The 24,059-nt window shown below is 47.3% G+C and overlaps 11 protein-coding genes across 11 annotated transcripts; 5 read left to right on the forward strand and 6 right to left on the reverse strand.

Annotated features, from left to right (window-relative positions):
- Positions 1-680: 680 nt before the first annotated feature.
- N7469_006742 (putative transmembrane glycoprotein) lies at positions 681-3,521 on the reverse strand (the record flags this gene model as incomplete). Its single annotated transcript, XM_056645660.1, has 1 exon — positions 681-3,521. One exon carries the CDS (start codon positions 3,519-3,521, stop codon positions 681-683), a length of 2,841 nt encoding a protein of 946 aa, XP_056499101.1.
- Positions 3,522-4,860: 1,339 nt separating this feature from the next.
- On the forward strand, positions 4,861-5,265 carry N7469_006743 (mitotic-spindle organizing protein 1; the record flags this gene model as incomplete). Its single annotated transcript, XM_056645661.1, has 3 exons — positions 4,861-4,941; positions 5,053-5,130; positions 5,194-5,265. The coding sequence occupies 3 exons, from the start codon at positions 4,861-4,863 to the stop codon at positions 5,263-5,265; spliced, it is 231 nt and encodes a 76-aa protein (XP_056499102.1).
- A 322-nt stretch (positions 5,266-5,587) lies between these two features.
- N7469_006744 (CUE domain-containing protein) lies at positions 5,588-7,064 on the reverse strand (the record flags this gene model as incomplete). Its single annotated transcript, XM_056645662.1, has 6 exons — positions 5,588-5,961; positions 6,013-6,113; positions 6,157-6,292; positions 6,355-6,600; positions 6,663-6,972; positions 7,044-7,064. The coding sequence occupies 6 exons, from the start codon at positions 7,062-7,064 to the stop codon at positions 5,588-5,590; spliced, it is 1,188 nt and encodes a 395-aa protein (XP_056499103.1).
- Positions 7,065-7,721: 657 nt separating this feature from the next.
- N7469_006745 (uncharacterized protein) lies at positions 7,722-7,907 on the reverse strand (the record flags this gene model as incomplete). Its single annotated transcript, XM_056645663.1, has 1 exon — positions 7,722-7,907. The coding sequence occupies one exon, from the start codon at positions 7,905-7,907 to the stop codon at positions 7,722-7,724; it is 186 nt and encodes a 61-aa protein (XP_056499104.1).
- Positions 7,908-9,201: 1,294 nt separating this feature from the next.
- Positions 9,202-11,339, forward strand: N7469_006746 (putative ATP dependent RNA helicase; the record flags this gene model as incomplete). Its single annotated transcript, XM_056645664.1, has 3 exons — positions 9,202-9,423; positions 9,493-11,148; positions 11,208-11,339. The coding sequence occupies 3 exons, from the start codon at positions 9,202-9,204 to the stop codon at positions 11,337-11,339; spliced, it is 2,010 nt and encodes a 669-aa protein (XP_056499105.1).
- A 905-nt stretch (positions 11,340-12,244) lies between these two features.
- N7469_006747 (uncharacterized protein) lies at positions 12,245-13,183 on the reverse strand (the record flags this gene model as incomplete). Its single annotated transcript, XM_056645665.1, has 1 exon — positions 12,245-13,183. The coding sequence occupies one exon, from the start codon at positions 13,181-13,183 to the stop codon at positions 12,245-12,247; it is 939 nt and encodes a 312-aa protein (XP_056499106.1).
- A 705-nt stretch (positions 13,184-13,888) lies between these two features.
- Positions 13,889-14,542, forward strand: N7469_006748 (ClpP/crotonase-like domain-containing protein; the record flags this gene model as incomplete). The annotated part of the gene is made up of 3 exons (XM_056645666.1): positions 13,889-14,178; positions 14,213-14,245; positions 14,278-14,542. The coding sequence occupies 3 exons, from the start codon at positions 13,889-13,891 to the stop codon at positions 14,540-14,542; spliced, it is 588 nt and encodes a 195-aa protein (XP_056499107.1).
- A 2,102-nt stretch (positions 14,543-16,644) lies between these two features.
- Positions 16,645-17,586, forward strand: N7469_006749 (PITH domain-containing protein; the record flags this gene model as incomplete). Its single annotated transcript, XM_056645667.1, has 4 exons — positions 16,645-16,783; positions 16,862-16,973; positions 17,167-17,296; positions 17,320-17,586. 4 exons carry the CDS (start codon positions 16,645-16,647, stop codon positions 17,584-17,586), a joined length of 648 nt encoding a protein of 215 aa, XP_056499108.1.
- A 270-nt stretch (positions 17,587-17,856) lies between these two features.
- On the reverse strand, positions 17,857-18,751 carry N7469_006750 (ESCRT-III subunit protein VPS20; the record flags this gene model as incomplete). The annotated part of the gene is made up of 3 exons (XM_056645668.1): positions 17,857-18,060; positions 18,133-18,540; positions 18,701-18,751. 3 exons carry the CDS (start codon positions 18,749-18,751, stop codon positions 17,857-17,859), a joined length of 663 nt encoding a protein of 220 aa, XP_056499109.1.
- Positions 18,752-18,935: 184 nt separating this feature from the next.
- N7469_006751 (putative AAA family ATPase/60S ribosome export protein Rix7) lies at positions 18,936-21,207 on the forward strand (the record flags this gene model as incomplete). The annotated part of the gene is made up of 2 exons (XM_056645669.1): positions 18,936-18,992; positions 19,078-21,207. 2 exons carry the CDS (start codon positions 18,936-18,938, stop codon positions 21,205-21,207), a joined length of 2,187 nt encoding a protein of 728 aa, XP_056499110.1.
- A 372-nt stretch (positions 21,208-21,579) lies between these two features.
- erb1 (ribosome biogenesis protein ERB1) lies at positions 21,580-23,913 on the reverse strand (the record flags this gene model as incomplete). Its single annotated transcript, XM_056645670.1, has 1 exon — positions 21,580-23,913. One exon carries the CDS (start codon positions 23,911-23,913, stop codon positions 21,580-21,582), a length of 2,334 nt encoding a protein of 777 aa, XP_056499111.1.
- Between the last annotated feature and the right edge of the window lie 146 nt (positions 23,914-24,059).

Below are 24,059 nucleotides of genomic sequence, written 5' to 3' on the forward strand. Positions count from 1 at the left end.
GGGAAAAGTCAAGAGATTGATGTCAATTCAAAAATAGAAAAGGGAGAAAAAGAGGAAGAGGAGTAAAGTCTTTGGAGTTGTGATGGTGTCCGCGCAGAAATTTCAACTGGCCGAATTCCGTAATCGCGTTGAGTCATGTGCACCAGGATTAGAGTATACGATGGACTTAATTCATGATCTTCATAGAATAATATTATTATTTTATTATATATAAAATTATATTTATATTTATAAAAAAAAAATGGGAAACATGAATATTCCAGCTCATCACTCACCTCTAGGCAACCACAGGCAGCGCCCGATCAGCTGAGGACCGTATAGTACATAGTCCATAGTCTCATACTGTATAGATCCAATTCAAGTTGGAACACTCAAAACAGTGGAAATTCTAGTATAAGAGCCACACTTAGTGATGCTATTCCAGGATTACTAATATATTGACACAAACAAGATAGATTGAATGGATTACATTTATAACTATGACTAGCTCAACTAGTACAAGAGAAATACCTAACTTATGCAAACCCAAGGATATCATGTTCGCCATGCCCAAACTCCAACAAGGAAATCCAACAAAGACGAGGCAAAAAGACTCGAAAAAAAAGACAAAAGATAAATAAACAAAAGATAAAAATGACTCAGAACCGGAAAAAAAATTTGGGAAAATCAAAAGAACACATCTAAACAAAGGCTAATTCCCCACTACTAGCAATCGGTAGACCACGATTACTAGGACTTCTCACCGGAGGCGGCGGTTCCAATGGCATCGTACTCCAAGATTGCGAGTCCTCGCCTTTCTTTGACGGAACCTTGCGAGACAAATGTTCATCCAAATCCGAAACAATGGAAGAACTAGCCACAACACCATCCTCATCACGCACACCACCATCACCAGCGGGTTTCCGATTTTCTTTGCCCTGGTTTCCAGATTCCAATCGACGCGCACTATTCAAACTAGTCTCACTCCAGAATCTCGGAAGAGGAGAGACGACATTGCGATAATCTTGCGCAAGACTTAATTGGCTTTGACTCTGACCTCCACCCTCAGCCAATGGGAAAAGGTTAGGCGGGGGTTGTAGAGTTTGATACTGAGAGAATCGATTTCCTTCATCTCCATATTCTGATACAGACATTGCAGTTGAATGGGGTCGTCCTTGGATAGATTGGCGGTATTCATCGCTAAAGGTGGAAACAGAAACAGTATCGGCTCGACTGCGGATACTACGTGCTCGTTCGAGAGCGCGAAGACCGGATGATGTGCGTCGACTGACTTGTGCTGAGAATAAGGGATTGGTGGAATTGCGGTTCTTTGCGCGGTTTTGTACAAAGGCTTCGAGGGAGTCTGCTTCGGAGATTGTCGATGCATCTGGCTCCACGGTTCGTAATGTTACGCGCTTCTCGGGTATACTGGATGTCATGCTGTGACGCGTGCGTCCTGGTGCTGGGGGCCGTGGGAAAAGGGGTGTCATGTTTGTTAAGCTGCTCTCGTCGCTCATAATGGAGAATTTTCCGGTGTTTTGCCATGACATGCGTACCATACCATGTCCTGGAGGTCCAATTCCACCAGATCCATGACCAGCACCGCTTAATCGGACCGGGAGACCTTGGGCCATTGTCGAAATACCACTGGATCGTCTAGAGTATCGCTTAGATCGAGATGACTGGATGGACTCGCGTTTCTTGTTGGCACGGGGTTGGATTGACTTGAGAGGCTCGCGCCGAGATCGTTGACTAGTGCGACGACGAGGGCTGTTCGGGAATGATAGCCGGTTCTGCTTTTTACCAGGGGACTTCTCAGATTTCTTGTCGCCTTCTGTGACTGGGTCTCTCAGTGGAACAAAGGCTCTCTTGGGAGAGCGAGGAGGTGGAATGAGATCCGGGATCGCACTCATTGACTTCTCGTCCTTTTCAAAGGACGCCACGTTCCACTCTGGGCCAAGCTCAAGCTTGGGAAGATCTGCGGCTGGTGAGACCGGGCTCATCCAATCATCCGAGTTGTCATCGCGAGATGGCCGTCCACTCATGTTGGGTTGGCAATTGGGAAGGTCCGGTCGAACAGGCCGTGGTGGCGGCGATGACTTAGCCTGGAAAGGTCCCTCCTCCACAGTCGATGTCTTTCTCCTACGACGCCAGCAGCAGAATATTATGATTGCACTTAGGATGACCGCGACAGGTATGACAACCGAGATAGCGATGATACCAGCCTTCCTGTGCGAAGGACTGGAGGAGTCGGAGAGAGGGTCAGAAGAGGCATTGTGAGTGTCGGATGGCTCAAGCACGTCAAGCTCAAAGTCCTGCGTATTCTCGGTATCACCCTGATGTGCTTTCAGGGGGATGGTGAATTTCTGTGCCTCCATATCCGAAGGCACATGTCCATGGAGGGTCTTGTTATCAGAGAAATAAGTAAGCCACGAAGTGAGATCATCGCTGAGATCTACATCCAGTTGAACAGAATCATCAGTCACAATCGACTGGTTGAAGACGAACGTGAAATCCTCGCCGATAGTAGCTTCACATCCTTGGACTGTTTCAAGAAACAGCTCATTAAATTGCAACCGGACCATGAGCTTCGCTGCGTCCGAGAACTTGTCAGTTGCTGTGATTGTGATATTCTGGTTCACAGCGTCTTTCGGGGGAGTGCCGCTCAATGAAATCGTCTCATCATCCAAAGACAACCAATCTGGCAGATCCGCTTCGATTTTCTTCAGGTCTTTCGAGTTGACCGGCGAGTTATCTATGGAAAGAAGATTTGAGAAATCAGGACTGCTGAACTTGTCTCCTCGTGTGAGATTGAAATCCTGAACAGTCTCATTGAAGGCAAGGATATGCGGGGCGATCACAAGCTCGAAAGTCGAGTTGACTGCACTATAACCAGCGACATCAGAAGCCACCAGCTGGAAAGTGAAGGTTTCCGGTCCAGAGCCAGGGAAAGATGGGGTATTTCCAGTGAACTTCAGCGTTGCAGGATCGAAGCCCATCCACGATGGCAGGGGAGCATTATGAGGCGAGGTGCCATAGTATATAGTCGAAGGGTGAGTATTCTGAAACGTATCCGGATCGAAAGTAATAGAAAATGATCGGCCTGGATGCAAGAACAATGTCGCTGGGTAAGAAACCGGGCCTAAAGCCTGTAACTGCGACACTAGAGATGTGCCTTTGGTTGGTCCCTGATCCGCCGTTACGATCAGAGTCACTTCCATGCTGTCTGACTCCGATCCATTGGAAGCCACGAGCTTGAATTTCTTCGAGCCAGTATCATCCGAGTGAGGAGTCCCCTGCAGCGCGCGGCTGCTGCTCTCCACTGAAAGCCATGAAGGTGCATCCTGTAGCGAATACTCGGTGTCTCGATTGCTATTGGCGAAAGTGCTCTCGGCGAATTCGAAACGGAACGGTTGCGACACTCGCGCAACTGGCGGGAGCTGTGCGTTAATAGGATAGTTGGCTGTGAGAGCTGCTGCGTTCACGGCAGACACGAAAGCCAAAATGACTAGAAGAAAGAAAGCCATCTCTAGTCGAGGCATCCGGACTGTGGTCCAGAAACGAGGCGGGATAGTTTCAAGGATACACAGCTATCACGATTAACAATGGATAGTAACTCGTTCAGCTGCGTATCCGAAAGCCTCATCCGATAGATAGAGAACACGACCAAAGGAGATGAGAAGGAGGAAAGTCAACAATGAGGACGATTTTTCCCAAATGTCCAAGGACACCCCGCTCTCTCGTGCCACAGGGAGAAGGAGAGGAGTGCCCTTTCGTGAAAGCCATGCCTGGATATGCTGGACGTCACCGAAGTATGTAGCAGAGTGACAGGCGTGGAATGGGAGTTGAGCGCGCAGCACGCAGCGCGCAACGCTCACGTTTCCAAGTGTCCTGCAAGGGATACACCGGGGAAAGGTACACCGTCAGTCAGTACTGTACTGTAGACGGAATATGCCCAACCACCATCATACTTCCTTACCCTTCGTCGAATATCCAAGAAGGGCTGATAAGGCAAGGAACGTTTTCGAAGTGGGCAAATGCTATCTATTCTCAGGCGGGCGTGCTCGGATAGCCGCAGGTGGATTTTCATCGTCACGTTGTAAACCAGGGCTATTCTGATCCCATACCCTTGGCAGGGGAGTCCCTGGGTACGGATTTCATCTCGCCTTGAATCCACTCTGTCGAGGTCGACGCCCACCCTAGAATAGAAGGACTCCCTATCCCCATCTCACCACAGCTAAAGGACTGATACTGGCAACCCTTCGGTAGGCACTCTTGAATGCAGGAGCAATTTTCCTCGCTGTTCGGCTCCTTCACTATGGCCTTCTACCATAAAATTATACGTGAGATTATCCTCGATTCCCCCCTTTGGTGCTCGCACCGCGTGGATGGGCTTTAAGCCAGTGTGCTTTACCGCGATTAAACGCGTAAAGCATCCGCGTAGGGTCTTTCACGGACTGAAGGCCAACCCCTTTTCGGCCTTGGAACTGAAGACATGATTGGTAGGAAATGAATTCCAATCAACGCGTGAAGCCAATTTGAGGAATTCAGGCGCGTTGTGGCTCTCCAGGAATGAATGGCCGGAGATCAACGGTGAACATTCTTCTGTCGGAGATCCCAATATCAATCCGAGACGTGGATGTAATTATAGAGATCCAATTGATGGCTGGAAATATCACATACTGGAAGCATTCATTTGTATCGTGGCTTGTACAGTAGTTGAGCTGTAAATGTAGCTGTAAATGTCGAGGTCAAAGTAGTTGCGGTAATGAAAGAGTCCGAGGGGAAGCAGCCCCACAGACATCGTCCAACTCCAACTTCAACTTCAAACTCTCTCCTCATCCCATCCCCCTCTACACCAACACCAAAAAAAAAACCAGAATGCCCAATCCAAACCCAGAAGACAAGCGTCAAGCCGCGCGTGAAGTAATCGACATCCTCCATGAAATTTCCACCTTATTGGTACGTATCCTCCAAAATAACACTCACCGCATCGCGTCACGCGCAGCAAAAGCATCAAGAAACCCTGCCATTCCAACAATCCAACAATCCAACTGACAAAATCTAAACTAGAACACCAATCTAGACCGAACAGAGCTGTCCCTTTGCGTCTCGCTTATTGAGAACGGAGTTCCGCCTGAGGGTCTCGCGGTATGTTGCTATTTATATCCCATTCGACATAATTGCAAATAGTCACTAACTCTACCTTTGTAGAATGTCATTAAAGATTTAAGAAAGGAAGCTCCTCCTTCAAAGAGGGTTTCTAGTCAGGCTTTTGCGGAGTAGTTTTTGTGGAGGTTTATCAAGTAGGGGTAGTTCTTTTGGCGTTGAGGCTCGACTTTGATACCCATGATGATTTTGATGATTTTCTCTTTTACAAGTACTCTCTTCAGTAAATTTAAGTTTCTTGTAGGTACTTGCGGTCTATTCAGGGCCAATAAGTGGTAATACATAGATGTTCTACAAGTGTAGCTGGTTATAAACTTGTTGGTAATTGCATCGGATCACAGATGACTACCTACCCCTACAGATAGGATAGGACTATAACTTGAAAATTGGGGGAATTTCAAAACTTCAAAAACAATCGCAAATGGCCAATACTCCTGCACTACTTCGAGGCATCCTCCTTATCGTCCTTTGATCCCATCTCTCCTGACATCGCTTCCTCCGTAGCCGTCTTAATTTGCTCATGCCCGCCAGTAGTAGTTTGTTCCTTGGACTTGGACTCCTTCTCCTTCTCGTCATCGCTATCCCCAAGGCTGAATGGATCGTTCTCCGCAACAGGCGAGGGCTCCACGTTGGCCAGTGGCTGCCATTTACTAGGCTTGCCTCCGGTTGACGGAGGACGCTTAGTTGACGCAGACGCATCGTAGAGGTTATCGATTTCAGTTGGTGGACCTTCTTGGAAGGATACCTTACGTCTATCAGGAGAAGGCGAGGATCCAGTCTTGATATTAGGCCGAGGGGGACGGGGAGGAGGAGCTGAGATATAATTAGCAAAAGCATCAGAGATGAGTCGCATTTGGAACTTACCTTCCGAATCCCTGAGTTCCAAAGCAGAGAAATCGTCGCCGAGAACCTGAGGGTCGGCGTCATACCGCTCGCGGTCTCCACTGCGACGGCCCATCTCGCCGCTACGTCGGGGGGCGCCCGTAAGACGAGTGCTGCTGCTCATACTGCTGGCTGGATTGTGGTTCCTCTTCGACCTCCTCTCCATCGATCCTCTTCTTCAAATTTGTCATCCATGAGTTCACCTTGGTTTGTGTCTCCAGGAAACCCTTGCGGAGGTTCTCACGGATCACCGGTAGATCATCTGAGCTTAAATCAGCCCACGCACATAGTAAAAAAAATAGAACTTTCACTCCGAATGCCTACCTTCAAAGAAATTATACTCCCTCTCTTCCGAGTCCTCGCTGCCTCGTGGTCGGCGATATCTGGGATCATTCTCCCACCCAGGGGCCGGCGCCCGCCGTTGACCAGAATTATAATGTTCCGCCAACTGGCGCGCGTACATCTCATCGGATTCCAATTGTCGCTGAGTAGTGGAAGTAGGCTGCTGGGATGGACGGGGCGGTTTCGGGGGAGGAACCATGTCCTCTTGCGCCGTGGGATCGGTCATACCTACATCAAGATCTTGTTTAGTATTTACTGGGGTTATGCGGGGAGGTGGAGGCTTTGCGCACCCAAAAGAGCATTGAAGGCACGTTCAACATTCCAATTGCTAGCAGTCAGAATGGCCTTGATAACCGACGCATCGACACTCGGGAACGCCTCCTTTAGAGTATTTTCCGACTGTTCTCTGGGGCTTAGGGGCCGCGGTGGCTTTGGCGGGGCAGCTGGAGGAGTTTCGGTAGCAGTCTGCGGGTTTGCGGCGGTGTTTGTAGCGGTAGCACCTGTGTCTTGAGGTTCATCGTCAAAGTCCAGAGGTCGCGCCGTAGTCGGCGACTCAGCGCGAGGGCTGTTGGGCGCAACCGAGGGCTTACTGGGAGTCGACTGCAAGATAAGTGTGAGTCTCCCGTTTCAAACGTGCAGATCGGCTTGTGTGTGTGTGTGTGTGTGCTTACAGTCTTCTCTTCCTCCGACATTTTGGAATATTGACTCGGTTGATGCGGTTAGAAGACCGGCCAGATAAATATTGGAGAAAAAGTGGTGCCTGTCAGAAAGAAGATGGAGTAGGCAGAAGACATCGGAGAAGCTCCAAACAAGTGACGTGGGGTGCACGTGATGTAGCTCTATACAACAAATGTATGACAACGCTGTATGATTTAGGAAAACTTAAATATTCTGAGGAAAGTTACTGGGTATAATGTGAAACTAGAGTATTCTCGCAAGTGTAAGTCTAATATAAGTTCTATCGCTGCTAAATAGCTCCGGGTTCTTAGCAATGGCCATACTAGCCGAAATATTCATGTTGAATCAGCCATGTAGAATTGTGGCGCTAACGCTGCACATGCATGATTTAATTTTCGACTACAAAAGTACTCTGCTCTATCTCCAGACATTTGGATGCTACAATGTAACTTTATGTGATCAAATACTTACATGGCTACTAGTGCCTCAGTATAGAGTGGTACGTTGATTGAACTGTATGGATCTATTATGATCTTTACAGTCTTCTCTGAATGAAGCAGATATCATTTCGTCTTTGCTAGGATTGAATTTCGACTCGCAGTTATCAGAGACTACAACAAAAAATACAACAGAGCATTTGTCCTTCGCAAGAGATTTCAGATCCATCCTTTTCATCCAGTTTCCGCTTCATTTCCGTTTTCCTCCCAGTTGCTCAGCGCAGCACTTAAAGCATGGCGTTCATCATAGGCTGGATCAGTCGGGGGAACGAAGTATTTCTCGCAGTTTATATCATCCGGAATCGCACCCCAAGCTTCAGGATGGAAACTGATTGGCTTCAATATGTTAACGCTCGCCATACAGTTTCACGGCATCTAGCTTCAAAGAACAATACACGCATCTGAGCTCCAAGCCGAGCATACCATCCTCGCACATATTCTCTCAGGATACATGACTCCATTATTCCGGGCAACTTTCTCACATCTGGTCGAAATAGGTCGGCATGTCTGGTGGAAGTAAAGTCCAGGATCTTCTCAAAACATTCAACGTGGAAAAAGCCTACAGGAACATTATTAGTACCGAGGTCATAGCAGGTGGAGACTCTTTCTCTTCACCGTTGAGATAGTTGACATTAATTCGATATCCACCGGTCTCAATAATATCATTGCATGATAGAAGTCGGCATTTTGCGCTTCGATATCGAGATCCGGGGGCTTCTTGGAGCAAGAACATGACATCTGTGTATATCTGATCAAAATCCTGCTGGACCTTATCGATATGTCTTCCAAGCGTTCTGGATGCTCGTTTGATTGCTTTGTGTTCATCATGATGGGCATTTCTCCTTTTGGATATGGTAGCTCGTCGTCGAGGATGTGTCCAGTTTTCTCTTGGCATCTCGCTAGAAGTGCAAGTCTGGATGCGTGGTTTCAAGTTGCGTGATGAATTCAGATGAGAGGAGCATTTTTATGGTGTCAGCAGATACTGGTGACTTTAAGAAGGTCAAATGAGGTCTGCCCGAATAAAAGGGAGAAGTGCAGTGAATGAAGGCAAGCACGATCAACAGTCCTCCGTTACTTCCAGATTGGGAAATTGAAGAGCTGTGCATGTACAGTCTACACTTTGTATAATGATTACTAAGATCCATGCTTATCTATTCTAGAGGATAGTACCGAATAGCATAAGTAGCAGTTCATATATTTTTCAGCTTCTCAAGGACTAATAACTGTTTGTCTCTGGTGTACAAGAACTATATGGCCTTGGTGGAATGGGGGAGCCCCTCGAATACGGCCAACTATCAGCAATATCCGTTCTGAACACGCAAAGGTATATAATGAGGTAACATGAAGTCTACAAGTTCCTATTACCCAGAGCAATTTTCGAGGTATAAAATGCCATGGTTCATTATGATATTTTATACTTGATCTACTGCCTTACCTCGGTGGAACCTTTATCCGACCTGCCTCGATATTCAGGTATCGAACCGAACCATCTCGCCGCCTTCGTTTACCGACTAACTCGCTTTGATTGATCAATTATCTTGGGGAAACATAGAATTTGCAGCATGGAAATAGTCAGCTGTCTAGAGCAGTATTATTGAGGGTTTTATCTTCAGTTTTCCACGCTCCTGGCCCCCAGGGCTCCTTGATTGGAAAAATGGCGGAGCTGGACGTCTCTACTACTTTCATTCCAGCTTTATACAAGCCAGCGGCTCTGCTGCCTATTGCCCGGCATAAGAAAAGTCTCTTGTATTTGATTGAGAACTACCCCGTCACAATTGTGGTGGGTCAGACGGGAAGTGGAAAAACAACCCAACTTCCCCAATATCTGGATCAAGCAGGTTGGTGTGAAGATGGCAAAGTTATTGCCGTGACGCAAGTGAGTACCAAAGAAATCCACCTTCGATGTCTTCTATAAATCAAGCTCGATACTGACTACCATCTTTAGCCTCGCAGAGTAGCTGCTACAACAGTTGCAACTCGCGTCGCGGAGGAAATGAGAGGCAAGGTGGGAGAAGCAGTTGGTTACTCAATTCGCTTCGAAGATACTACCTCAGCGGCAACGAGGATCAAATTCCTCACTGATGGAATGCTCCTCAGGGAAGCATTAGTCGATCCTCTCTTGTCACGATACTCCGTGATCATGGTAGATGAAGCCCACGAGAGATCCCTCAGCACAGATGTTCTCCTTGGGATTTTGAAGAAAATCAGGAAAAAGCGGCCCGAATTGCGCATCATCATCAGTAGTGCAACTCTTCAAGCTGAGGACTTTCTCCGATTCTTCGCGGATGACGAATTCAACCCAGATGCAGAGCCTGCCAATCTCGGTGGGAGTGTAGGGAGAATCATCAGTTTGGAAGGGAGAATGTATCCCGTGGATACGCTCTTTCTCGAATCTCCCGCAGAGGATTATGTTGAGCGAGCAGTTAAGACCGTCTTTGATATTCACACCCAAGAAGCCGACGGTGATGTTCTTCTCTTTTTGACCGGTCGTGAAGAAATCGACCGAGCAATCCAATTGATATCTGAACGTGCTGCATATCTTCATCCCAAGGCACCTTCTTTACTCACACTACCGCTTTATGCTGGTCTGACCACGGATCAGCAAATGTACGTCTTTGAACCAACACCAGAGAACACAAGAAAGGTAATCGTGTCGACGAACATCGCAGAAGCTTCAGTCACAATTGACGGCATCGTCTATGTGATTGATTGTGGGTTTGCAAAGCTGCGCGCTTATAACCCGACAACTGGCATTGAGACTCTGACAGCTGTGCCAATATCCAAAGCATCTGCTACCCAGCGGGCTGGGCGCGCAGGTAGAACGAAGCCCGGAAAATGCTTTCGTTTATACACTCAGCAGACATATGAGCAGCTTCCCGAAGCTACCGTTCCAGAAATTCAACGGTCTAACCTCGCACCTATTGTCATGCAGCTGAAGGCACTTGGTATCGATAATATTGTCCGGTTCGATTTTCTGACATCGCCCCCGGCTGAACTAGTCATTCGTGCCTTTGAACTTCTCTATTCTCTGGGTGCAGTGGACGATTACGCCAAGTTGACAAAACCTCTGGGTATTCGGATGGCAGAGCTTGCCGTAGATCCCATGATGGGCAAGGTTCTTCTCGCAGCACCGAAATTCCACTGTCTGAGTGAGATACTTACTATTGCCGCAATGGTAAGTCTACAAGGAACGGTCTGGGTACAGCATGACGGCGATAAAAAAGCAGCCGAAAGTCATCGCCGGAAATTCGCCGTCGAAGAAGGTGACCATCTCACCTACCTCAATGTGTATCAGGCGTTTGTTACAAAAGGCAAGAAAGAATCCAAATGGTGTCGCGATAATCTCTTGAATTATCGAGCTTTGCTGCGTGCGGTTAGCATTCGAGGACAACTAAAGCGATACCTTGAACGTTTCGGTATTGAAACAGATGAAAGTCTCCCCCGAAATAGTGCACCAAATCTCAGCAATATACCCGAGCAAATCCAGCGATGTCTCACGACAGGATATTTTGCCCATGCTGCGAAGATGCAACCGGATGGCACTTTCAAAACTGTCAGTGGTGGCTTGACACTCCATGCCCACCCCAGCTCATTGATGTTTGTGAGTATCATGCATTTCCAAAGTACATTACGAAATCTCTTTGCTAACATTAATTCCAGAATCGAAAAGCAGATTGGGTCATCTTCCACGAGATCATGCAGACAGGCGATAAAACGTACATTCGTGACGTGACCAAGATCGAAAAGGGGTATTTACTGGAATATGCCCCGGATTATTACAGGGTTTCTTGATTATGTGTTTTATAATTCTGCTTCTATTCGAGGCTTGCGGAGATATAGATTTCCATATACCCAGGGGCTTGAAATCTGAAAATCTTCTTCTGTTCAAGACAATACTTTGAGAGCTTTTATTTTTGTATTGTGCTCGAGGCATAGCAACGACCAGCAATATCAGTATTAATTAAGAGAAGTTAGGGGCTGGTCAACTGGACCATGGTGCTTTGCACCAATCGACTGATCTCCTCGCGAATTTAACTTCGTCCTATAAAGCGTACGTTTTTTTAATTTCACACGATTACTTTGCGTTTATGATTACCCTGCTTTTGTTCCTTGGGTGTTTTGGGGACCCAAAGATGACAGTTTGCGGAAGGGGTGCTCGAGGGTTATGAGGAGAGTGAGCTCCTCCATTCATGTAAGTGATAAATTACCGATTGGTCGACTACGAGCGAGGATAAGCGTTCCAACGCTCTCTGACAGTTCCCCGAACGCATGGCGATTGGTACCGTATCTATAGGGCCGAAGTCGGTCTCATTAGCCTGGGCTGAGTTGGTCGAATTTCTGCCGAGGCTTCTGTGTAAGCCGCAAAATCAATATAGCGACTGTCAATTCATTTCTTTATTGATTTGGAACTCTAGATTTATCCTCGTGTAAACATTTCTGTGAACATGAGGAGTGATCATCGGGCTTCCACTTCCCTATCGGGTCATGCATGCCATCGAAGGGCGTGTCACGTATTAATAATGGTGTTACTTGGAGGAATAGTTAGTGTATAGTCCTTCAAGCATATTAATCCTACGAACATGCCTCATTTTTCCTATTCTATCGATTCGTCAGAATTAAAACCACACATGCAAATACAAAGGGGAATGGTTGCTTCGTCTGACAGGAAGAGAAACCGTCTCTCCTCATCCTCATCTTCAAACATTAACAGTCTTCTTCCAGGTCTCTTTGATGATGCCCCAATAACGCTCCTTCTCGAATCTGACATGATTCACGTGTGGGCTTCCCACAAATTCCTCCATTGTCACATACTTCGATGCATCGTCGACTCCACACGCCGACATGTTCTCTATTGCAATATCTGCATGCTTGATCACTTGACACACAGGGATCATCTCATCGCTAGGACCATATACATAAGCCCTTGGAATCGGGCGTAGAGCAATCTGCTCTGCAGTAGCAGCCCTTCGCGTAAGAAACACATCGTTTATGGAGTTCAACCGAGCGTAAAGTTTTGTGGCTACGTGAGTCACAAGACCTGCTTTCTCGAGAGCAAGTGTCACCCCGATGATACTGCATGCCACAGCCTTCGCCATAAAGGTGATCAGTATGTTCTTGGAGGGCGAGCCTAACGCGAGTGCATTGGCCATTGGCGCGAAGACAGGCATGCTAGGACAAGAATCGAAGATAATTGATGTGACGGGCAGCGCGAATGGTGGATGATTCTTCTCACAGGCTTCGGAAAGTTGAACAGCGGAATGAGAGCCAGTGTTGGAGAATAAATGAAGCAAAACTTTTAAGTCGGGCGTTGAGTCCATGTATTCTCGAAGAATTGTGGCGGCAGGCTGGAACCATTGCATCTGGGAAGCGTCTGATTTCCACATCATGTTTGCGACACAGTTGTAGATAAGGAGAATTTTGGCGGTTGGGTAGAGAGATTGGTATCCGTCAATGTACTTTGCAATGTGTCTTGCTTGGGCGAATCCCCAGGCACAGATGATGATGATATCTGGGTTTGAATGTGTCGGATTGTATTTTTCAGTCGGCGTGCCTTGCTGTAATGGCGAATAAAGGAATACTCCTTGACTCAGCTGCTTGAAACCGATGTCGCGGAGAATCGTCGAGTCTGCCGACATCTTGATTGATACACTTGTAGCCAGGCAAGGTAGTTAGGTTAGTGCTAGAATTAAACGAGCACCGAGAAGGTAATTGAAAACCAAATCTTAATTATACAACGTCAAAATTTTCAACACTGGTTACATGTGGTATAGATGATCAGTAATCCAACAAAAATAAAATCCAGGCAGCTATGCACAAAACCTCGGTTCGAAAGATGGAGGCAGCCAAGTGTGGGCCAAAATTGCATTAAACATCGCAAGTGGGTTTATGAACAGCCGTTATGTCAATTATTTAGGTATATAGTGGGTTCTAACTGACAGAGTTACGTTGTCGCAACGTCGATACCGTACCGATAACTACGAAGTGGCCAGGAAGAATGAATTTCGAAGGTTCAAATCCGCATCCGCGATCTTGAACGGTCACTAGACCACAAGAACAGAGGCTGTAGACCTCAAGCTTTTGAATTGATACGCCAGAAAGTAAGCTGACCAGGGTTTTGATAAATGGGGTGGCGAAGGGTGTTCATCGGATTGAGGCTCTCTACAGTAGCGACCGAGGCAACTAACTTTGATTATTCTGCAGTACTTCAATCGTGCATATTTGCCGATGATAGGAGTCAATTGACATAGCCTATTTACCCTCAACGTTATGATAAGGACGCTGATATAAATTTCGGCGAACGGTGGTAGATGTGCTTCGTTGAAAACCATTCTACTCACAAGATGGCTCTATTCTCTCAAGAGATCAAAACTGGAGGAAGATTCACGTGTGCGATGCCTTCCGATAGAGTTTATGTTCTTGTGTTCGAATCTCGACCAGCAAATTATTTGACACCTGATTTTGTGGAAGCCTTTCGCTCTTCTTTATCGAGAATTCAAGCCTTTCCAAGGGGGGTCGTCATCACCGCAAGTCGGATTCCTGAGTTTTACAGCAATGGTATCAGTCTGCACACATCACAAGGAGCCCTTCAAGGACAAGAGCATATATGGCTACTTCTATTACAACTTCTTAGGTATGATCCATTATATTTTTTTTGTAAATTCCAGTACATTGAATTGGTCTCAGAAGCGGAAGGCCATGTAAGTGTCTAACATGATGCAAATATTAACAGGTACCCGATGCCAACAATCACCCTCATAAGCGGGCAAGCAGCTGGTCTTGGCTTTATTTTAGCCTTATGCCATGATTTTAAAGTTCAAAAATGCCGTGGATCCTCCCTGTGTATCTATGAGGGCCAGTCTCGTACGCCATTGCTATCCCAGTGGTTGCTGGATTTCGTCAAGGTGAAATTGCCTGCATCGAGTATTACGCGCTCAATGCTAGCGGGGGAAATCCATCGGTGCGCAAGATTCTGTCCGATCTGGACTGGTCGATGAGATTGGGTTTTTTGAAGATGCCCTGCGGCTTATCGAGAGGAGAGGACTATTAAATGCTGGTACAGAACAGGAGTACTGTGCAACTAAAGATTTGAAGAATATGAGGGCTATCACCTTGTTGAACGCCAGAAATAAAAATGCGACCAAGCCGCATCGGCTCTAAATTGATAAAGTCGACACTGTACTTTTTCTGTTCGTTAGATTGGGACCCAATATGATAGAGCAGCAAGCTTGATTATGTGAGCTCCAATTTAGATACCACGGCTTGACGATGGTCAATTCAGACAGAAGAAACATCTCTGCAACACCACCAGCTTGCAAGCCCTGCTGCAGATCCTTCAGTATATTCGCAACGACATGGCTAATCAAGTTTGTTTTCTACTTTCAAGGTGGCGAGTATTACTAAAAACTCGGGAATGTTTTTAGCAGTAAAAAATATAATGATGACGATATCACTGCCGAGTTTGTCTCGGCTTCCCGACCGAATGAAATCGCAAATGTCGGTTTATTCATTTCGGTATAATCAAATGTTCCGCCCAAATCGCTTTGGCGACGCTTTTTTTTTTATCCTTTTTCATTCGCACAACGCACATCCAAAGTTCATAGTCCTTGTATTGCGTTTGCCTCTGGAGCCTTTTCCGCTCTGATATCTTGATTTCGCTAGAAGCAAATGTTTGCGGTTCCTCGTGTCTCCTCGATACTAAGCATGACGAGCAGAGAAGATACAAGATATCAGGAAACGAGGAGCTCAGATTGCCCTGCCAGATGAAAAGATTGAGTGATTCAATGATCTGGGTAATAGACGTTGAGAATGAAAGCAAGCCTTCTTTAAATCCCCGGTGTCTCCTGCTTTACTGTTTTATTGGGGACTGGCAAAATAGGGGAAATTTGCAAAACAGAAGAGAAGATCAGCTGCGTCGCTAGAATTTGATGCTCGGAAATTCAAGGAAAATGGCCAGGGCTGGATTGGAGTCACTACCTAGAAAGTCAAAAATACCAAAAAGTATGTCGCAGCCCATTAAATTGAATTAGAAGTTGTCGCTCATATGTGGATCTGCGATACGGAAATACTGTCGCAGCTAGAGCGTATATGTATAACCACATGTTTCCTTAATAAAAGTCCTGAATTTTTCTCTTTTTCTTACCACACTGCTTTTTCACCCCGAGATAATATCCCAGAAAATGCGGTTTTCGATCGCCGCCCTAATTGTCGGATTTTCATCTGCAGAGTCTTAGATAGAACTCTTCAGGTTAGCGACGATGAATCGCGATTCGCGAATACAAGATATGCTCCAGCGATGACTACGGCTGCACCGGCTACTCTGTACCATTTGTAAAACTCGGAGACGATTGTTCAAGTACATTCAAATCCAAACTCATTATTGCAAGGAATGCTGGCTAACTTTGTTCTAGATTTAAGTTTTGTTTACAAAAATTCCCGTATAGAGCTCTCTTTGTTGATATCGGCTAGTTTCTCTCAAATATGAAAAATTTTATATTTGAGAGTACAAGCTCGGCACAAATATTGATAAAACAAATCATTACTTTTGACCACGTCATCTCTGAAGAAAAAATGAACAAACGGCTCGCTCAGTCCCATTTATGATGTAGTGGATAGATAACGAAGGGTCTTGTAGTATTCGACTTCTAAACATCGGCACACTAGTTGTCACGGAATAGATAGCCCTTTCAACTATACCAATTTTGGAATCACTGAGTCCTAATAGTAACAAGCACTGATTGGTCACGGTGCATCATGGGCTGACCTATCATCGAATGGTCACTGAATAGTTCCGAGTAATCACTGAGCAGCCCCGACTGATCCCTGAGTGATCAGTGAGCATCAACGCTACCTCACTTGACTAACTGATTTGATCATTGAGTCTGAGCCAGAGTACCCTCGTAAAAGCGGCGGCAGCCCAGATTGGAAAGCCCCACCTGGCAGACATTTTCTGGTTTTTATACTGTAGGTGCATCTACAGTAGTGGCTACAATTGAACCGACGTCACGGGATGCGGAGAAGACCCACTAAAAACTTTCTCGGAGCTTCAGGTACTTTGCAATATTCACTGTGTCTAACTTCGTTCTTAACTTCGTTCATCATGTCCGGTCATCATCATAATGACCATGGCGATGGTGGCCATTGCCATGCCGAACACGATCATTCTAACGATATCACCCCGGCCATCCAGTCCCTCCTCTACACTCAAATCGATTTTGATAAAATCAACACTCTCAATGGTACGCGATTTCTCCTTGTGTTTACACAGCTCTCGCCCTTGGTTTTCTATTACATGTCACTGACTTATATCTCCCTAGAATCTGCTCCAAATGTGGGAGCTGCTATTGTGAAGAAAACATGGGCCGAACGACTTAACGACTCTCCAGAGCTTGAGAGTGATGCCGATGAGCAGCTTCTTATCTACATACCGTATGATATACTCTTGTATTAGCTACTGTTTACTTCCTGCTTTATTCATGTCGGAGAAGCTTGCTCTTATCGCGTGTGCAAAGGAGCCCTATCAAAGCTTTTGGACAAATTGCCCCGCCAACTTTACCCCTCATCATTATCCCAGAAGCAAGTACAACCACCACGCAGAACTAACATGATTTTATTCCCGCAGCTTCACCGGTCAAGTCAAGGTCCATTCTCTCCTCGTCTACACCGCACCGACACCCTGTGCCCCAAAGACCTTGAAACTTTTCAAGAACCGCGATGATATCGATTTCTCCACTGCCTCGGAGCTCTCCCTTGTCAAACAATTGAAGTCCCACAGCCCGTTCCTGGGGAGGATGTATTCGAATTACCTTTGAATCGTGCCCTCTGGAACACCACTACCTCGATCACCATCTTTGTTGAGAACAACTGGAGTGATGGCGATGAAGATGTGACTAAGATCGGGTACATTGGCTTCAAGGGCCAGTTTATGGCTTTGAATCGTGAACCTGTCAACGTCATGTACGAAGCCGCAGCCAATCCCAATGACCATGTCGCAATCCCCGGTGTTAGTGGAACTGGGAGTCGAATCATGCCTGGGCAGTAGGGTTAATCGTCCGGCCCGAAAGAAGCAAAATCTAAAGAGGATTTTTGAAAGGACAAGATATGAACTTTGTCCTTGTGATCACATATGGCATAAAATGTATTATGAATCTACATGCGACAAACGATTAACGAGCAATAATCACAAAAAGGAACATATGCCACCAACGCCAATACAATATGCTTCCAGTGAACGATATGCGATTCGTCGCGAAAATCCGCCGTGAAAAAGTAAATATCTCATGCAAAAAAACGCACGTAGGTCGTATGGATATCATGCAGGGAGCGCAGTACGAGTCTCCGCCTCAGCCTCACCAGTTGATTCCTCAACCATAGGCTCTCGTTTCGGCGGCTCTTTAGTAGGAGGAGCTGGAAGATGCACTGGTTCAGCTACATCCCGCTGAAGCGCCTCCAATTCATCCTCAACATCTTCTTCATCCTGAGTTGACAGATTACCCTGCAACATCTGGCTCACCTCCTGGAATCGAACTTGTCAGTACCCATTCATCTAGCACGGCTTTCAAGTCAATTCAAATATGCATAAACTCACCTCCTGATAAGCACGAGCCTCCTCTGACTCCCCCATCAACCGCTCCACCCCTTCAATGCCACCCATTTCTTTATTGATAGTCTGCAGAACCTGGGTACCCTGCTGTAACCCGAACAAAACATCCTTCTGTACGAGCGCGAACTCAACTTGACCAGTTAATTGTTCCAGCTGAGCGAGTTGACCATCCGTCTTGTCAAGAAGGGATTCCTGGTATTTCTTGCGCCGCAGTGCAAGTAATGCTCGTTTTCGATCATTGCGCGCGAGACATTCCTTTGCGATTTCCGTTTCGCGATCTGTTAGGTTTGTGATGCGTTTGCGATATTGTTGGAGTTTATCGCGCTGGTTCTTTAGATCGAGGATCGCCCTAGCAATAGAATATAGAGGTAGTGTTAGCTTCTGTCTCTGTTGCTGATTACAAGTTTTGTTGTTTGCGAGGTCATTGAGGGAATGATGATAGCGGGGATAGTCTCGTGAGGGGAAGACTGCATGGACGTTGCAGTAAAGATCAGAAACAGAGATGATCTTTCGAAAGAAATATCAAAGACCATTCTGCAGAAGGAATACTCACCGATCCTGAGACGAGATCTTCTGCGAACTGCTCGTATTCCCCATCTCGCATTGTGTTGATAAGTAGTGAATCGTTGCTTTTCCGGGGAAGAGGATGACGTTTGATACCGTGTATTGCGGCGGTTAAATTACGTGTATTTTTAAAGGCGGTGTCTTTTCTGCCACCATTTTTTTTTTTTTCTTCTTGTTCCAACTTTGCAATTCGAATATTCCTCGCGATAATTGTCAAGTTCAAGATGGGCCCGAGGAATCGTGGAGGTCGTCCGACGTTAAGTCAAGGCCTGGACCGTGAGGTAAGTTACGCCATTGGGCGGGGGAGGGGAGTAAAAAAAACAGGATGTTTTCGGTAGCGGTGGTGATACTAATGCTCTAGTATAGGTCTATCAGGTCGCGCGCAAAATTATCGATGACCAGCCTGACGAGGCTCGCATTCGTCTGTCAGTCCCTGCTATCTATGAGCAGCTCAAGAAGTCCAATTCCAGCTTGAATCGCAAACCAAAGAAGTTATTGGAAGATAGTCTGGAACGGGTTTTGGAGGTTATGAAGAGTGAGGGATTGTGTGGTGAAGATGAGGCGGATTCGGTCGAGGGAGATTTCGAAGGTCTTGAGGAACCCCCTGTGAAGGAAGCCAATGGCGTTAATCAGAGCATTGTTGGTGCATGGTCCACCGCTAAAGCAACACCCTCGCGCAAGACCGAGTCAGGCTCTTCCTCGAAACGAAAAGGAACCAGTGGAGAATCTTCTTCAAAGCGACGCAAAGCCGAGGCTGCGGTTGACCGTTCCCCGCCTACACACGTTAGTCTTACGGATTTAGGTGGACTGGACGATGTGGTTCAGGAACTCGGCGATCTGGTTATCTTGCCCATGACTCGACCACAGGTCTATCTGTCGTCGAATGTACAACCGCCGCGCGGTGTCCTACTTCACGGCCCGCCAGGATGCGGTAAGACAATGATTGCCAATGCATTTGCCGCGGAACTCGGAGTGCCATTTATCTCAATCTCAGCACCTTCTATCGTCTCCGGAATGTCGGGTGAATCCGAGAAAGCATTGCGCGAGCACTTCGACGAGGCTAAGCGTATTGCTCCATGCCTAATATTCATTGATGAGATCGATGCAATCACACCGAAGCGAGAGAGTGCGCAAAGAGAAATGGAAAAGAGAATCGTCGCTCAACTTCTCACCTGCATGGACGAAATTGCCCTCGAAAAGACCGACGGCAAGCCAGTCATCGTGTTAGCCGCTACAAACCGACCCGATAGTCTAGACGCAGCATTGCGCCGAGGTGGTCGATTCGACAAGGAGATTAACATGACCGTTCCCTCAGAACCAGTCAGAGAACAAATTCTACGAGCATTAACGCGCAAGATGCGTCTAGCAGACGATCTCGATTTGAAAACCCTAGCCAAACGAACCCCAGGCTTCGTCGGCGCCGATCTAAACGATCTTGTCGCAACAGCCGGCGCAACCGCTATCAAACGGTATCTGGAAATCCTGAAGTTAAACAGCGGCGAGGAAATGGAAATGGAAATTGAGGGTTTGGACGATATCAGCCCTAAAGTCCGCGAACTGCGTCGCCTCATCAACCACGCAAAGGAGAACCCCATCGGCGAAGAAACAGAAGAAATCTCCATTTCAAACGCAGATTTCTTCACTGCCCTCCCTAAGATCCAACCATCCTCCAAACGCGAAGGTTTCGCTACAGTCCCCGATACAACATGGTCTGACATCGGTGCGCTTGGCGGTATTCGCGACGAACTGTCCACTGCCATCGTGGAACCGATCAAAAACCCAGATATCTACGCAAATGTCGGTATTACCGCACCAACAGGTGTTCTTCTTTGGGGACCTCCTGGTTGCGGTAAGACGCTATTAGCCAAGGCCGTTGCAAACGAATCCCGGGCAAACTTCATCAGTGTCAAGGGGCCGGAACTTCTGAACAAATTTGTCGGAGAGTCCGAGCGCGCAGTACGACAGGTTTTTGTTCGAGCTCGTTCATCTGTTCCCTGCGTTATTTTCTTCGACGAACTTGATGCCCTCGTACCCCGTCGCGACGATACTCTCTCTGAAGCGTCCGCACGCGTGGTAAACACTCTTCTCACCGAGTTAGATGGTCTTGGATCAAGCCGACAGGGTATCTACGTGATTGCCGCGACGAACCGTCCTGATATCATTGATCCAGCTATGCTGCGACCGGGTCGTCTTGAGACTCTTCTCTTCGTGAATCTGCCCTCGCCTTTGGAACGCGTTGAAATCCTACAAACTCTTGTGCGCAAATTACCTATTGAGTTTGATGAGGATATGCGTAGACTTGCGGAGGAGTGTGAGGGTTACTCTGGTGCTGATTTGGGTAGTTTGCTTCGCAGAGCTGGTTATTCTGCTATTAAGCGCCGCGATAATATCAAGTTGGAGGACTTCGTTGCTGCGAAGTCTTTCATTAGACCCAGTGTTACTGATATGAAGAAGTATGAAAAGTTGAGGAGGGATTGGAGTGGTGGTGTGGTTTGATACCGTTATGCACTGCCTTGTTTATTTAGTTTATACCAAGCTTGTTGTTTTCTGTTGGGTTTGCATGATTTATGGATAGATGATACCTGGAGATATATCATTTGAATGCCTCGGAATAGAGGATATATTCGATGTAAACAATATTGCAATACTGAGTTACTAGTATAACTTGAACCTACTACATTACCTAATGTAATTCAACCTCCAGGTTTAGTCTAATTTCTACAGCATAAGCAGGTCAGCACCAGCAATTGCAGGTCCTCTATCTGTTGAATGTTGAAACAACTTTTAGTATGGCTATACAAAATATACTATGCACATACAACAACGCCGGAAAGAGTATCATGCAGAAAGACCAGAAGGAAGAACTAATTACATCCACAAACGACACGTCCCATCCGCGCCGGCACTAACACACCACGCCTCACGCGGGTGCCAGTCGATATCAAGGACTCCCAACTCGCCAGTAATCTTGTGGCCCTTAAGAACCTTAAGAGGAACAATACTAGCATTGCTAAGCATATCACCTGTAACACTTCCATGGAAGATCTGCAACGAGCCATCGTCACTGGCATCAGCGAACAATGGGTACCGACCACCAGGGTGAAATTTGACGGCACGAATAGCCTTGCGGTGATAGCGTAGAGTCTTGTAAGGGCGTTGCGAAAGATCCAGATCATGCCACAGAAGACGACGATCATAGGAACCAATGATGATGTTGTCACCGCCCGAGGCGCTGGACGAGGTTGGATGGATGTCGAAGGAAGAGATCCAGCGGGCACCGGGTTGCAGGATCTTGACGAGTAGTTGGCGGGAGAGATCGTAGCCACGGACGGAGCGCTGGTTGGCCACGAACAGGATTGGCTTGGAAGGATGGAAGTGAGCTGTTTGCGGGGGACCACCACCCTTGAGACGGCGGCGGAAGGGAAATTGAGTGAGATGTTTGGAGACGGTGTGAATGGCGATTGCGACGGAGGCCGGGGTAGATGCACCGGAGCAGACACTGACGAAGTAATCACCGCGACGGTGCCAGGAGATAGACTTAGGGACGTAGCGGAGAGGAATGACGGCGCAAACTCCGAGGTCTGCAAGGGCAGACGATGGACGAATCCACGTAGGGGGAGCGCTCTTCTTGGTTTCATCGGAGGAGCTGGGGGTTGGGTTGGAGGCTGCGTAACCCCAGCCAGCATCGAGAGTCTCCAAGCTTGCCTTCTCAATTTCGGGATCGGCGATGGGAGGTACAGAGAGGTAGATATCATCTCCACAGGCGGCGGCCAGGACGACAGCGTCTTTACCGGGACGCCAGCGGACAACATTGACAGCATCCTCGTCGCTCAATTTAGCACTCCACAATTGGCGGCCAGTGAGAATCTCCCAAACACGGACAGTACCATCATCACCACCAGTCGCAAGCCAGATTCCAGTAGGATCCACATTGAGAGAGCGAACACGACCCTTATGGCCACGGAACACGGTGGCACAAGTGGTAGGGAAAGGCTTGAGTTCCTCGGGGCTAGGAAGTTTGGGAAGCAGACTCTCCGGGTCAATGTTAAGCTTACTGCGTCGAACTCTGGGCGCGAGGTACAGGTCCAAGCAGCGCTCAAACTTCTCCTTGACGAAGTTCTCATATCCGGGAACCTTACGAAGAGATCCAAAGTCGTTGGGCAGGAATTCCTTCTCACGGTCCTCGGGGTCAGCCTGTTCCCAGGCCTTGCGCTCCTTGTTATCGGGGATATACTCGGGAGGAGGATGATAACTCTCCTCATATCCAGGTGGTGGAAGCTTAGGAGCAGGAACATGCATAATGTGATCGGGACGCTCTTGCTCGTCAGCCCACAAGTCGAAGTTAATCTCGTTCTCGTCCTTCTCTTCACGGTCTTCGGGAGCCTTGTAAGGAAGAATACGACCCTCGCGAATAGCCTTGACGAGCTTCATCACACGCTTCTGTTCGTGCTTGGATGGGACGAAGCGACGCTTAGGCTCAGGTGCAGCGCTGAGAGGCATGATCTCCTGCTGACTGGTGAAGTATTCCACCAATGGTTCATATTGGTCGTAACCTTCCCCGGGGATTTCGTTCATTTGAACCTTCTTCAGCAGCTCCAATTCCTCTTGGCTCAACTCTAGAGGTTTTCCAGTCGCTGGATCAGTAAGACCAGTCCAGCCCTTGGGGATCTCAATGCTGTCCAACAAAGCATCAAGTGCCTCACCCTTGGCGGGACGCATAATTTTCTTGCCGTTGATATCATATCCGATGTGAGGGTATTGGTCGTAGAAAGACAATGGGATATCTCCAATGGTGTTGGCATTCTCTTCGACGTCCGAGTAGTCCGAGTTGTCGTCTGGGTTGATTTCATCGTAAAGATAACGGTCGTTACCATTGGCGTCTTTGACGATGCGAACATTGGGCTCATCAGCCTGCCATTCCTTAACAGCAGGCTTCTTCTCCTCCTCTTCACCGACATCAGAAGGAATCTCATCACTGTCCAATTCCTCCTCCTCTTCCTCTTCGCCCTCATCACTGCTGACATCGTCAATCAGTTCAATCTCGGATTCGTCATCTTCGCTGTCCGATAGATCGTTCGCATTGTCGGAAAGGGCGCCATCGAGGTCCTGTCCACTCAATTCGTCTCCAGAGAAAACTCCTGCTTCCTCCTCCACATCACGAGTGACAGCCTTGCGCTTCTTTGAGGCCTTGCGAGCATCCATGATTCGCGTGCAACTTGGAATGTTCCTGGATGGTCTTCGCGCGAAACTTTTTTTTTTCTCCGTTGGGCCAGTCCGTTCAATCTTCACCGCCCACATGACCTGTGACCGCCTCTCTTATCGATAACCGATGACAAACGCCCGACATT

The sequence above is a fragment of the Penicillium citrinum genome (assembly GCF_028827155.1).
Source record: "Penicillium citrinum strain IBT 23319 chromosome Unknown utg000006l:1.0-3011923.0:1.0-3012962.0, whole genome shotgun sequence".
Taxonomy (NCBI): Eukaryota; Fungi; Ascomycota; class Eurotiomycetes; order Eurotiales; family Aspergillaceae; genus Penicillium; species Penicillium citrinum.